Source organism: Oncorhynchus tshawytscha, linkage group LG33 (genome assembly GCF_018296145.1).
Source record: "Oncorhynchus tshawytscha isolate Ot180627B linkage group LG33, Otsh_v2.0, whole genome shotgun sequence".
NCBI classification, from domain to species: domain Eukaryota; kingdom Metazoa; phylum Chordata; class Actinopteri; order Salmoniformes; family Salmonidae; genus Oncorhynchus; species Oncorhynchus tshawytscha.
The window spans coordinates 25,665,463-25,679,910 of NC_056461.1; the positions used below are offsets into that span (position 1 = coordinate 25,665,463).

At 41.9% G+C, this 14,448-nt stretch overlaps 1 protein-coding gene across 4 annotated transcripts in view; it reads left to right on the plus strand.

The window, feature by feature from the left end:
* LOC112233454 (colorectal mutant cancer protein-like) overlaps window positions 1-14,448 on the plus strand; it is a 125,896-nt gene that overhangs the window by 75,840 nt on the left and 35,608 nt on the right. For all 4 annotated transcript variants that reach the window (XM_042311043.1, XM_042311044.1, XM_042311046.1 and 1 more), the window contains 2 exons: window positions 5,702-5,908; window positions 13,543-13,689. In XM_042311043.1, the coding sequence (XP_042166977.1) occupies window positions 5,702-5,908; window positions 13,543-13,689 (354 nt within the window). The remainder of the gene's footprint in view (window positions 1-5,701; window positions 5,909-13,542; window positions 13,690-14,448) is intronic.

Consider the following 14,448-nt stretch of genomic DNA (forward strand, 5'->3'; position numbering starts at 1 on the left):
CGTTTCCACTTCACACTAACCGGACTTAGAGTTGACCAGGACAGCTCTAGCAGGGAAGAAATTTGACGAACTGACTTGTTGGAAAGGTGGCATCCTATAATGATACCACATTGAAAGTCACTGAGCTCTTCGCAAGGTCATTCTACTGCCAACGTTTGTCTATGGATATTGCTTGGCTGTGTGCTCGATTTTATACACCTGTCAGCAACGGGTGTGGCTGAAATGGCAGAATCCACTAATTTGAAGGGGTGTCCACATAATTTTGTATATATAGTGTATGTCCTTCGTGTTAAGACTGTTAAAGGCATAACAGACAATCACTGTAACTGGCATTCAGTTGGTGACTGTCATAGCCCACTCACTGTAAGGTGGGAGAATGGATTTACTTGGCTTTATGTTATCAGCCTGAATGGACCTCCATCACAAACCATTGTGTCAGAGCTGCAATAGAGGACAGATGGAGACATATTACTGTAAAGAAAGAGAAATCAAGGTCCCTATGTTTGATGTTTATTCAGTGATCTACATTTTCTCATAAACTAATTGAACTTGGCTATCAATTTCAGCCCCTTTTGTTGGCTGATCACAGTGGACACAACCAGTGCTAGTCTGACCACTTAATGCTAACCCAGTTCCATTTTGTGGGAAGAAGAATAGACACCTTCACAGTTCCAGCGTCCTAATGGTGTCTCTTTCACATCTATAACAACAGCATTTTTGTAATTTGATAGAAACATTTATCCAGTGAGTATGAGAGGTGGAGCTGATTCCTACACCGACATATCCAGTCCTTTCAGATTTGCGAGGAGTCAGCCAAGGGTCTAGTGATGGGTTTGGGACACAGTATCCCATTGTGTGTGGACCCTATCCATTACCATTGACTAAGCCTATAAAAAGAATACCACACAGGCAAATGTGTATCTTCTCCAAGGCCATTTGTTGATATTGGGTGTTCATGCGGCACAGACAAGTTTAAGTTACTCCACACGTTCCATAGCAGTAGCTGGGCTTATAAAACCGTACTTTATATAATATAGAGCCCAGGCTGTTATCTCTGGTTTTGAATCTGAATTTAGAGAAGTGAATTTGAATGCATCCAAGAAGTTGAATATAGGAAACTTTGAAAACTTCAAATAATAGTTTGTATCAACAATGAATGCAATATCTTCCATATTAAAACCGAATGTTAAGTGCATTTGGAAAGTATTCAGACCCCTTGACTTTTCCCACATTTTGTTATGTTACAGACTTATTTATTTTTTTATATCAATTTTAGAATATCCTCATCAATCGCCACACATTACCCCATAAGGACAAAGAAAGAAAAAAGGTATAATTTTTTTGCAAATGTATTAAAAATAAAAACAGATACCTTATTTACCCAAGTATTCAGACCCTTTGCTATGAGACTCAAAATTGACCTCAGGTGCATCCTATTTCCATTGATCATCCAGATGTTTCTATAATTTGATTGGAATCCATCTATGGTAAATTCAGTTGTTTGGAAATTATTTGGAAAGGTACCTCTATATAATCCCCCACAGTTTACAGTGCATGTCAGAGCAAAAACCAAGCCATGAGGTTGAAGGAATTGTCCGTAGAGCTCCAAGACAGGTTGTTGTCGAGTCAAAGATCTGGGGAAGGGTACCAAAACATTTCTGCAACATTGAAGGTCCCAAAGAACACGGTGGCCTCCATCATTCTGAAATGGGAGAAGTTTGGAACCATCAAGACTCTTCCTAGAGCTGGCCACCCGGCTAAACTGAGCAATCAGGGGAGAAGGGCCTTGGTCAGGGAGGTGACCAAGAACCCAATGGTCACCCTGACAGAGCTCCAGAGTTCCTCTGTGGAAATGGGAGAACCTTCCAGAAGGACAACCATCTCTGCAGCAATCCACCAATCAGGCCTTTATGGTAGAGTGGCCAGACGGAAGCCACTCTTCAGTAAAAGGCACATGACAACCGCTTGGAGTTTGCCAAAATGAGAAACAAGATTATTACAATTATTATATATTTCACATTTATTTCACCAGTTAGGCCAGTTGATGGAATTGATGGAATTAGTTCAATATCCTTTCAGGATATCCGGGGCAGGTCGATTAGAAAGGCCTGCTCGCTGAAGTGTTTTAGGGAGCGTTTGACAGTGATGAGCAGTGGTTGTTTGATTGCAGACCCATTACGAACGCAGGCAACGAGGCAGTGATCACTGAGATCCTGGTTGAAGACAGCAGAGGTGTATTTAGAGGGCAGGTTGGTCAGGATGATATCTATGCGGGTGCCTGTGCAGGCTATCTCTACAGGAGATCACAACTCCACCCCCTTTGGTAGTTCTATCTTTGGTCTGATGAAACCAAGATTGAACTCTTTGGCCTGAATGCCAAGCGGCACGTCTGGAGGAAACCTGGTACCATCCTTACGGGGAAGCATGGTGGTGGCAGGACTGCGAGACTAGTCAGGATCGAGGGAAAGATGAACAGAGCAAAGTACAGGGAGATCCTTGATGAAAACCTGCTCTAGAGCACTCAGGACCTCAGACTGGTGTGAAGCTTCACCTTCCGACAGGACAACGACCCTAAGCACACAGCCACGGCACGCAGGAGGGGGGACAAGTCTCTGAATGTCCTTGAGTGGCCCAAACGGACCCAATCGAACATCTCTGGAGAGACCTGAAAATGGCTGTGCAGCAATGCTCCCCATCCAACCTGACAGAGCTTGAGAGGATCTGCATAGAAGAATGGGAGAAACTCCCCAAATACAGGTGTGCCAAGCTTGTAGCGTCATACCCAAGAAGACTCAAGCCTGTAATCACTGCCAAAGGTGCTTCAACAAGGTACTGAGTAAAGGGTCTGAATACTTATGTAAATATGATATTTCCAAAAACCTGTTTTTGCTTTGTCATTATGGGGTATCGTGTGTAGATTGAATCAATTTTAGAATAAGGCTGTAACGTAACAAAAAGTGGGAAAGTCAGGGTGTCTGAATACAGTGCCTTCAGATAGTATTCATACCCATTGACTTATAACACATTTTGTTGTGTTACGGCCTGGATTTAACATGTATGAATTGAATAAAAACGGCACTGTAAATATTCAATTGAATTTTATAACCAAATTAAATATTTATTCAATTCAGTGACAAATCGTGAAATACAAGTCCAAATGATGAACTCTATGATTCAATTTGTGCATTCCAAATTCCAAAATATGAAATTCCATTTCAGTATCCTAATACAAATGCAAAACTTTTGCTCCATAGCTGGCCTGGTATGAGATCTACAGCAGTCGATGAGACTTGGGAAGCTCATTCCATTTCCTTTCACTGTTTAAACCAATTTCCTCTTCATCAAACCCCTCCCCCTCTCTCTCTTGCTCTCTCGCTATCGCTCTTGCTCTGTTTGGGAGCTGTGAGAGGGAGATGGATGGATGGAGGGATAAGAGAGGTTGACTCTCTGGGGTGGAGAGGAGATGAAGGTGGGACTCAAGCGTGTCTCGAAGCCCACTGCAAACCTATGAATCACTCTGGCATCAGAGAGTGAGGATCTGTAAAGACAGAAATGGTCATAGACTCTAACCATCTGCCATATCTCACACGCGCGTACGCACGCACTCACGCACATACAGAGTTATACACTCTGAAATATGGGCACTTTGAGAGATCAGGGGTTTCTTACACTAGATAAAAAAATGAAAAAGTCACATGTACATAAATCATAGTCTTGGATACTTGTTCTACTCATGTAAATTGAGACGCATGATGGACTACACTACCCACAAATTATTAACATACAAATTGTGAACTACTATGTAGGGTAAAAGTCTGCAAAAACGAATGTGCCTGACATGTTAGATTTTCTTGTTTTGTCTGTCTCACTTTTGTTTTGTCTCCTTGTTAGTTTTTCTGATATAATTTTCTTGTCTCTTTCTTGGGGCTACTACAAGATACCAAATGGTTCTTCTTTGTGATGCCAATTCAATGAGTCCCAGAGAATCCACAGTCATTCACATTTGGTTACTAGAATTGTTACCATTAATCTCAATCTCAACACCCTATATACAGTTGACGTTTACATACACCTTAGCCAAGTACATTTAACATCAGTTTTTCACAATTCCTGACATTTAATCCTTGTAAAAATTCCCTGTCTTAGGTCAGTTTGGATCACCACTTTATTTTAAGAATGTGAAATGTCAGAATAATAGTAGAGAGAACAATTTATTTCCACTTTTATTTCATTCCCAGTGTGTCAGAAGTTTACATTACACTCAATTAGTATTTGGTAGCATTGCTTTTAAATTCTTTAACTTGGGTCAAACGTTTCGGGTAGCCTTCCACATGCTTCCCACAATAAGTTGGGTGAATCTTGGCCCATTCCTCCTGACAGAGCTGGTGTAACTGAGTCAGGTTTGTAGGCCTCCTTGCACGCACACGCTTTTTCAGTTTTTCTGTAGGATTGAGGTTAGGGCTTTGTGATGGCCACTCCAATACTTTGACTTTGTTGTCCTTAAGCCATTTTGCCACAGCTTTGGAAGAATTCTTGGGGTCATTGTCAATTTGGAAGACCCATTTGCGACCAAGCTTTAACTTCCTGACTGATGTCTTAAGATGTTGCTTCAAAATATCCACATAATTGTCATTCCTCATGATGCCATCTGTTTTGTGAAGTGCACCAGTCCCTCCTGCAGCAAAGCACCCCCACAACATGATACTGCCACCCCCGTGCTTCACGGTTGGGATGGCGTTCTTTGGCTTGCAAGCGTCCCCCCTTTTCCTCCAAACATAACAATGGTCATTATGGACAAACAGTTCTATTTTTGTTTCATCAGACCAGAGGACATTTCTTCATGTGCAGTTGCAAACCGTAGTCTGGCTTTTTTATGGCGGTTTTGGAGCAGTGGCTTCTTCCTTGCTGAGCGGCCTTTCAGGTTATGTCGATACAGGACTCGTTTTATTGTGGATATAGATACTTTTGTACCTGTTTCCTCCAGCATCTTCACAAGGTCCTTTGCTGTTGTTCTGGGATTGATTTGCACTTTTCACACCAAAAGTACGTTCATCTCTAGTAGACAGAACGCGCCTCCTTCCTGAGCGGTATGACGGCTTCGTGGTCCCATGGTGTTTATACTTGCGTACTATTGTTTATAGAGATGAAGGTGATACCTTCAGGCATTTGGAAATTGCTCCCAAGGATGAACCAGACTTGTGGAGGTCTACAATGTTTATTTTCTGAGGTCTTGGCTGATTTCTTTTGGTTTTCCCATGATGTCAAACAAAGAGGCACTGAGTTTGAAGGTAGGCCTTGAAAGACATCCACAGGTACACCCCCAATTGACTCAAATAATGTCGATCAGTCTATCAGAAGCTTCTAAAGCCATGCCATCATTTTCTGGAATTTTCGAAGATGTTTAAAGGCACAGTCAACTTTGTGTATGTAAACTTCTGACCCACTTGAATTGTGATGCAGTGAATTATAAGTGAAATAATCTGTCTGTAAACAATTGTTGGGAAAATGACTTGTGTCATTCACAAAGTAGATGTCCTAACCGACTTGCCAAAACTATAGTTTGTTATCAAGAAATTTTTGGAGTGGTTGAAAAACTAGTTTTAATGACTCCAACCTAAGTGTATGTAAACTTCCGACTTCAACTGTACACACGGCACTTTAAAATAAAATAATGTTCCCCCTCTTTCCTCCTTTCCCCCAGACGGTGGAGGAGATCGAGGGGGCCTTGGGCCGGGACTTCTACCCCAGCCTGTCGGAGGAGCGTATGCACTGGCAGAAGGAGCTGGCCGGCCTGAGGGAAGAGAACGAGAGCCTGACGGCCATGCTGTGCTCCAAGGAGGAGGACCTGAACCGCACCAAGGCCACCATGAACGCCATCCGGGAGGAACGTGACCGCTTGAGGCGACGGGTCAGTCAGCTGGGTCCTGTTATTATGATTTTTTAAAAGCATTTTCTGTCATTTGGTTTATGGGTTTTGTTCGTTTTTTGTGTACCTTTTGAGCCTTTCCACATGACTGTGTTGGTGGCTGACAGACTGGGGTGCATCGTTGCTTATTATTACTAAGACGGGTTTACATACATTTTTATTGAATCTGACCCATAAGTCAATACGATACAAAAAGGTATCTAGTGAGGTGGAAGGAAGAAAGAAGAGACTCAACATAGCTGTATGTTTCTTAGTTTGAATTCGCTTTCATGTATTTTATTAGATCCCGAAAAAGTTGTGAGAACTTGAGCCTATTGCCAAATCGCTGGTAAATGTGTCCTAGTGTGAACCTGTTCTAGGCAGAGAACTAAGACTGAATCTGAATGAATAAAAAAATTCTCTCCACAGAGGCTCTAAGCTGCAATTATGGTCCACCATGTCCGTTGGATTGAAAGATCTGCGGCGATCAGTTCAAATATAGACATGTTCTCTGATGCTTTGTCGCTAGGCCACTGCATTGACAGACACTCGCACGTACCATTTCTAATTCCAGGAAGTTTATTCAGGGAAGTCTGAAGGAGAAGAAGACATTACTGGGCACCAGTGGCAAGACATGTGTATTTATCCTTGCTCCTGCAAGAATGAACCCTTTGAATTTTCCAGCTGCGAACTGAGTTCTGCTTTCTGAACCAAACTATGGATGGTGCGCTGGTTGGGGCAGCCATCTGAATCAATACGTTGAGCGTTTTTAGACACATAATCAAATCTGGTGTCCTCCCAAGGCTTGCTGGAGCTAGTTAGGACCGTAATGCGATTAGACCGCGAGATGCATCGAGCGAAAAATGGCCAGGCCGACCTAACCAGCCTCACTAATTCTGGCGGGTCCTCAAAGGAGTCCTAGACGCAGCAGAAAAAGCATCCCAGCTCAGCTCAGAGCACTCGTTCCTCCTACCCTCTCAATTTCTCTTCTCCTCTTTCCTCTAATGAAATCTGTTTGTTTTACAGAGAAATTGGACAAATGCATTGCATTGCTATTTCAATGTGGGGCTCCTTAAAGGATTTGCTATGCACACACCAGTGCGTCCTTGGGGGCCCGCTTCCCCCCGCTCAGCCTTTTAAAATATGGATTCCCCCTCATTTGAGACTCAAGGTCCAGATACGATCTTAACTTTCCTTCCATAGGCTTTTACCCTCCATTGAAGGACAGGTATTTACTGTGGTAGTAAGCATATTTTACACCTTTTACAGTACCGGTACTGTATGTGTCTTGTCCACATAATTCAGCTGTGTCAGCATTTTGTTTACGATACCAAAGAGCGTTTGAATTTAAAGGCCAGATACAGAACACTATATATTGGCATGTCATTGTAAGCCTTCTAAGCTTTTACAATGCACTCCACTCATAATAAGAATCACATATGTTGGACTCAACCACTTCCAGAGGAAACACCACAGTATAAGGCAGTGTATACTGGACCAAAATGTAAATGCACCATGGTAAGTGTTGGTCCCATGTTTCATGATGTAAGGGTTTTCTTCTGGCGAAAGAGAGGCGGACCAAAACGCAGCGTGGTTATATTGATTCATGTTTTTAATAAAGACGACTATACATGAACAGACTAAACAAAACAAGAACAGTGAAAACCTAAACAGTCCTATCTGGTGCAAACACAGAGACAGGAACAATCACCCACAAAACCCAACACAAAACAGGCTACCTAAATATGGTTCCCAATCAGAGACAATGACTAACACCTGCCTCTGATTGAGAACCATATCAGGCCAAACATAGAAATAGACAAACCAGACACACAACATAGAATGCCCACCCAGCTCACGTCCTGACCAACACTAAAACAAGGAAAACACATACGAACGATGGTCAGAACGTGACACATGAGCTGAAATAAAAGATATGAGAAATTGTCCATACACACAAAAAGCTTATTTCTCTCAAATTTTGTGTGTAAATTTGGTGAGTATTTCTCCTTTGCCAAGATAATCCATCCAGTTGACATTTGTTGCATATGAAGAAGCTGATTAAACAGCATGATCATTACACAGGTGCACCTTGTGCTAGGGACAATAACAAGCCACTCTAAAATGTGCTGTTTTGTCACACAATGCCACAGATGTTTTGAGGGAGTGTACAATTGGCATGCTGACTGCAGGAATGTCCACCAGAGTTGTTGCCAGCCTCACAACCACAGACCACGTGTAACCACGCCAGCCCAGGACCTTCACTTCCAGCTTCTTCACCTGCGGGATTGTCTGAGACCTGCCACTCGAACAGCTGATGAAACTGAGGAATATTTCTGTCTTTAATAAAGCTCTTTGTGGGGAAAAACTCATTCTGATTGGCTGGCCTGGTGCTGCAATGGCTGGACCTGGCTTCCAAGTGGGTATGCCTATGCCCTCTCAGGCCCACCCATGGCTGCGCCCCTTCCCAGTCATGTAAAATCCATGGATTAGGGCCTAATGAATGTATTTCAATTGACTGATTTCCTTATATGAACTTTAACTCAGTAAAATTGTTCAAATTGTTGCATATTGCCATTTATATTGTTGTTCAGTATACTTTTTAAAATCAGCTGGATACAAGAACAGTCCTGGACAGATGTGCATGTGAGTCAAACAAAGTCCTCAGTTTATAAACTGGCCAGAACCAAATAGAACCAGAATCATATTATTTGCAGTTTCTTTTCTCAGGGATCATGAGGTGAGAAAGCTGGCTAGAGGACTAGTTCATAATGTCGCAGTCATCTGTGTCCTCAGCACATGGCAGCCATGTTTTCTTTTTTAGACCCTCGGCTCCCAGGGAGTTTCTCAGGAGAGGAGAACAGGAAAAACAGCAGTGTTCAAAGTCATGGCCAAGCTTTCCCTCATTCTTTTACATGCTCTCTATCTCTCTCTCACTCACATTTATTGGCTTGGGAAACATACTGTATGCTGACATTGCCAAAGCAAGTGAAATTAACAATACAAAGTGAACAGTCATTGTCTATATACAGTTGTCGTGACTTTACATTCATTAATCTGATGACTGTTATTTAATCCACTAACTATCTTTAATTGTTACCTGACTTTAAATTAATAATATAACAATTAACTCATTAGGATTTGGGGCACCACGGAAGAAGATGTTTAGAGAGTTACCATCTCCCGAATTAAGCTATACTGTATAAGGTCTTTACCTATTTCATCAATAAACAGTCATCTTATTACTCATTGCAGTGGCTTGTGAAAAATGTTACCCCCCTTGGCATTTTTCCTATTTTGTTACCTTACAACCTGGAATTAAAATCGATTTGATCATTATCATGTATCATTTGATTTACACAACATGCCTACCGCTTTGAAGATGCAAAATATTTTTAATTGTGAAGCAAACAAGAAATATGACAAAAAAACAGAACTTGAGCGTGCATAACTATTCACCACCCAAAGTCAATACTTTGTAGAGCCACCTTTTGCAGCAATTTCAGCTGCAAGTCTCTTGGGGTATGTCTCTATAAGCTTGGCACATCTAGCCACTGGGATTTTTGCCCTTTCTTCAAGGCAAAACTGCTTCAGCTCCTTCAAGTTGGATGGGTTCCACTGGTGTACAGGAATCTTTAAGTCATATCACAGATTCTCAATTGGATTGAGGTCTGAGCTTTGACTAGGCCATTCCAAGACATTTAAATGTTTCCCCTTAAACCACTCGAGTGTTGCTATAGCAGTATGCTTAGGGTCATTGTCCTGCTGGAAGGTGAACCTCTGTCCCAGTCCCAAATCTCTGGATGACTGAAACAGGTTTCCATCAATAATTTCCCTGTATTTAGCGCCATCATCATTCCTTCAATTTTGACCAGTTTCCCAGTCCCTGCCGATGGAAAAAAAATCGATCCCTGCCGATGGATTTTTGCATGCCAAAAAGCTCAATTTGAGTCTCATCTGGGGAGTCTCCCCCATTCCTTTTGGCCAACACCAAACATGTTTGCTTCTTCTTCTTTTTTAAGCAATGGCTTTTTTCTGGCCACTTTTCCGTAAAGTGTATGGCTTAAAGTGGTCCTATGGACAGATACGCCAATCTCTGCTGTGGAGCTTTGCAGCTCCTTCAGGTTTATCTTTGGTATCTATGTTGCCTCTCTGATTAATGCCCTACCTGCCTGGTCTGTGAGTTTTGGTGGGCGGCACTCTCTTGGCATGTTTGCCCCTTCCTTAGTGGTGTTGCAGACTCTGAGGCCTTTCAGAACAGGTGTATATATACTGACATCATGTGACAGATCATGTGACACTTAGATTTCACACAAGTGGACTTTATTTAACTAATTATGTGACTTCTGAAGGTAATTGGTTGCACCAGATCTTATTTAGGGGTTTCATAGCAAAGTGTTTGAATCCATATACACGCACCACTTTTCAGTTGTTGTTTTTTTTGGAACAAGTTGTTTTTTAAATTTCACTTCACCAATTTGGACTATTTTGTGTATGTCCATTACATGAAATCCAAATAAAAATCTATTTAAATTACTGGTTGTAATGCAACAAAATAGGGAAAATGCAAAGGGGATGAGTACTTTTGCAAGGCACTGTACTTCTTATCAAATACTCATTCTGAACTATCGTAACGTTCTTGGATCTGCAAAACCCCCAGCCTTGCTCATTATTCAGTACTACACATGGGTTTAATTATTTATTTGCTAGCTAACTAAATAATAACACAGAATTAACATACACACTTTACATGAGACAAAGGTGCCTATAACTATTCTCCCATTAAACATATACTTTGCACATGAACCGCCGCCAATTTGGAATAAGCAATCATGAATGTGTTTACGTGTGAAATGCCTTTGTTCGTTGTTTATCTCGGTCGGAAACAAGCCTTCTCGGAAAGTTGTTAGCCTTCCAGCTGTATGGCTCTGATTGTCTGAAAGGGCTATCTTCTTTCCCGTCTTCTACTGTTGTTCACTCTGGAAGATAACAGCCATGTCGACGGTTCCCATTGGTGATGAGCGTAGTAGGATAGTCTCACTTAGATGAGCTTTTCTCAATATCTGATTTTCTGAGATGAGCTTCTCGCCTCTTCCTCCTCGTGTTGGTATTCAGGATTCGGACCACAATAGACATGAGCTGCAGCTCTTCGTCTCTCTGGTCTAAAGGAAGGTGAGTATTTCTTCACCCCATGTTGAGATTCAGAGTTTGAGCCATTTAAAACATGTAGCTCTTGCCTCACGCTTCCTGGTCTAATGTTAATTTCGTAACAAAGGCTTTTTAAGCATTCTGGCGAAAAGGGGCGTTCCATCATGCTGCCAAGCTCTCTGACCTCACTCGGGGCGTGGCTACTTAATGTGCAAAGGATATGATTAGAAGTTCTCTCTTACCCGTCCTAAAAGCTCTTTCATATCTTAACCAAAATACTTGAATAATTTTTCATATTGTATTCACAACATATTGGATGAAAACTTGACAGATAAAGTGGGTATCCTTTCCAAGTTGTAGTATTTGGTCCATACCGTTTTTAATAACATCACAAAATGAAAAACAATATGACATTAGTTTCCTATGTCTCCCCACTGACTATTTCCCATGTCGTTACTTTAGAAATATTGTTCCATGATTCACTTTTTTAACGTTAAGAGTTTTCGGGCGGCAAAAATCTCTCTAGACAACAGCATTTCTTTGGTTGATACTAAAGGGTAGAGAGAGAGTTCTCTCCTGCTTTAAATTTACGACCAGGTGTGGAGGTTTCAAAACCCCCACAGTTCTCTCTTCCCCTCATTTGTCGGTGGGAGATGGTCTGGTTATTGTCAGCCATTGCTAAGCTGACCTGACCCATTGTGATCCTCACAGGACAGTCATGACACAGTGTTGTAACAATGTGCAAATACTTAAAGTAGAAAATGGAAAATAAATAAACGTAAATACATGTTTGTTTTTCTTCAAACACCATTGTTAACAGGTCACAAATCTTGCTGCTGTGATTGCACGCTGTGGGTCTGGAATTGTATTTGTTTTCAAATCTTTGTGGGTCTGTGTAATCTGAGGGTATTATGTATCTCTAATATGCTCATACATTTGGCAAGAGGTCAGGAAGTGCAGCTCAGTTTTCAATGGATTTTGTAGGCAGTGTGCACAGCCTGTACATAGTCAAAGCTTTTCTTAATTTTGGGTCAGTCACAGTGGTCCGGTATTCTGCCACTGTACTCTGTTTAGGGCCAAATAGCGTTCTAGTTTGCTCAGTGAAAAGAAAAATATATATTTACAATGTGTCACGTAATATTGTTTTGTGTTCTCATGATTTCGGTTGGGTCTAATTGTGTTTCCAGGACCAGCTTGCTATCTCTCCCTCTCTCCTACACCCTGTCTGTCTCTGCTCTCCCTCTCTCATTCCCAGTGTCTGCTTCACTGTCAACCTTTCCCCACTCTCCTCTAGCCCCCCTCTTTCTGTCACTCACTTTCTCTTCTGTTTCCGCTCTACCCTTTTTCTCTCTATCTGTCTCTGAAAGTCTCCTCTCCCCTGGCGTCCGTAGGGAAATAGAGGTGGGCAAAATCTGTTCTCGCAGTCTGGCTGGCGGAGGCAGAGACAGAGTTAGTGGCAGATGCAGGCTTATCGCCTCAGCTGTTTTCCAGGCCAGTATGTCTGCCCTAGAGGAAGCCTGATTTAAATTTCAGACCATACATTTGATGTAGATAGATTTACCTGCCTATAATGCCACATGTATGTGTGCAATTTAAAGGTTTGCCTATATTATTGACAACATGCAGGTAGCTAACATGACTTTGAATTCTTGTCATGTGTATTCAGCTATCCAGTGCTGCCAACAACTCATGCCAGTTGCTGACTGTTTGCGGGTATATATTGTGGTGTCTCTGTGTGTACAATGGGTGCTGTGTAAAGCACAAAAGGCCATTGTTTTCAAAATCAATTTTGCTGAGTTTTCACTGTTTATATAGTATTTTCATGAGCCAGGGGTCAAACTAATGTTCTTTCTTTTCCACGCTTTTCCTGGCAGAGGAAGCTCTCTCCCTCTGACACATACACACTCCCCAACATTCATGCACACAACCACACACACACACCTGGAGCCTAAACTGCTTAGGGTTGTGAAGAAGTAACAACATATTGACAACAGCATTTGGATTTTGTATACAAGCTGCAAGCATAATACAGACAAATCCAAGCTTGCATACAAATTCATTGCGAGATCTGGCAAGCCTTTCCAAATAGCTTTTTGATGCTTAATATAGAGTGGGGAGAAGCCTGTCAGCAGTGGAGTGACTCAAGTACCCTGTTGCCTCTGCATTCATGACATCATCACTGTCCCAAAATTCCTGCCTTTGCCCACTGCTTTAAAGAGATGGGATGGATCCTCACATTGTCTAAAATTGGAGCAAGAAGTGGTTAAAGTTGCAACTAACTGAGTCCTTTTGTCAATCCTCTGTATGATGAGGTGATAAGCAGTTGTGGGTTTTCAGCAGGTCTGGGGGTTATTGATGTTTTATTCATGTTATTTTAATGTTTTGCCATGACCACCAGCTTATGTGTGTCTTTGTGTGCCATATAATTAAATAGAACACATTCGCATTAAATAGTCATATAATATATCTCTATGGTGTCTTATCACCAGGTGCGGGAGCTGCAGACGCGTCTCCAGAGCTCCCAGCCTGCAGGCCTGTCCAGCCCCGGGCGTCTCACCCCCGCCTCCCGTCCAATCAACCCCAGCACTGGGGAACTCAGCACCAGCAGCAGCAGTAACGACATACCTGTGGCCAAGGTAGAACACACACACTATGACATGCATAGTAAGGGGAAGAAAAAAAAGTTATGCATGTGGAAGTACATTAAAGGGTTAAGACCTCACACGGTCTTGAGTAATAGAATTGATGAAATGGAACATCGTACATTCATGTGAGGTAATGCAATGTCTCTCTGGGGATCTTATGAACTCTCCTCTGGAATGACCAAGGACAAACATTTTTTCTTTTTGCACTTTTCACCATCTCTTATAGTACTGTCTCTATGAGTTGAATTGCGCACACACACACACACACACACACACACACACACACACACACACACACACACACACACACACACACACACACACACACACACACACACTAATCAGCATACTAGCCTTTGGCTTGTCCAGCCAGAGAGGGACAGTGGTAATCAGGCAACCATTCGCTCTTCCACTGTCCCATGTGTGTCCTTGACTTTGAGCCTCAGAGGGAATACAATACATGAGAGCAGTGGACCTTTTCTGAGCCGAGATCACTTTCTGAGTCAAAATGAAGGCTGAGACATACCCCAGATAAAAAAAAAATGTAAACCTATGCAACATTAACCTATTAAAAACAGTTCTGTAGAAATTAAGTTTGCTATATGCGCAATTCATTATGCAATGCCTGAATTGCCCTGCCAATTATGTTTTTATCAGACATTACATTTCACACTGGTAATAGATCATAATTTGTTGTATTACTTGTGAGCATACATTGAAATAATGTGCTTGCTTTATGTTACTGGACTG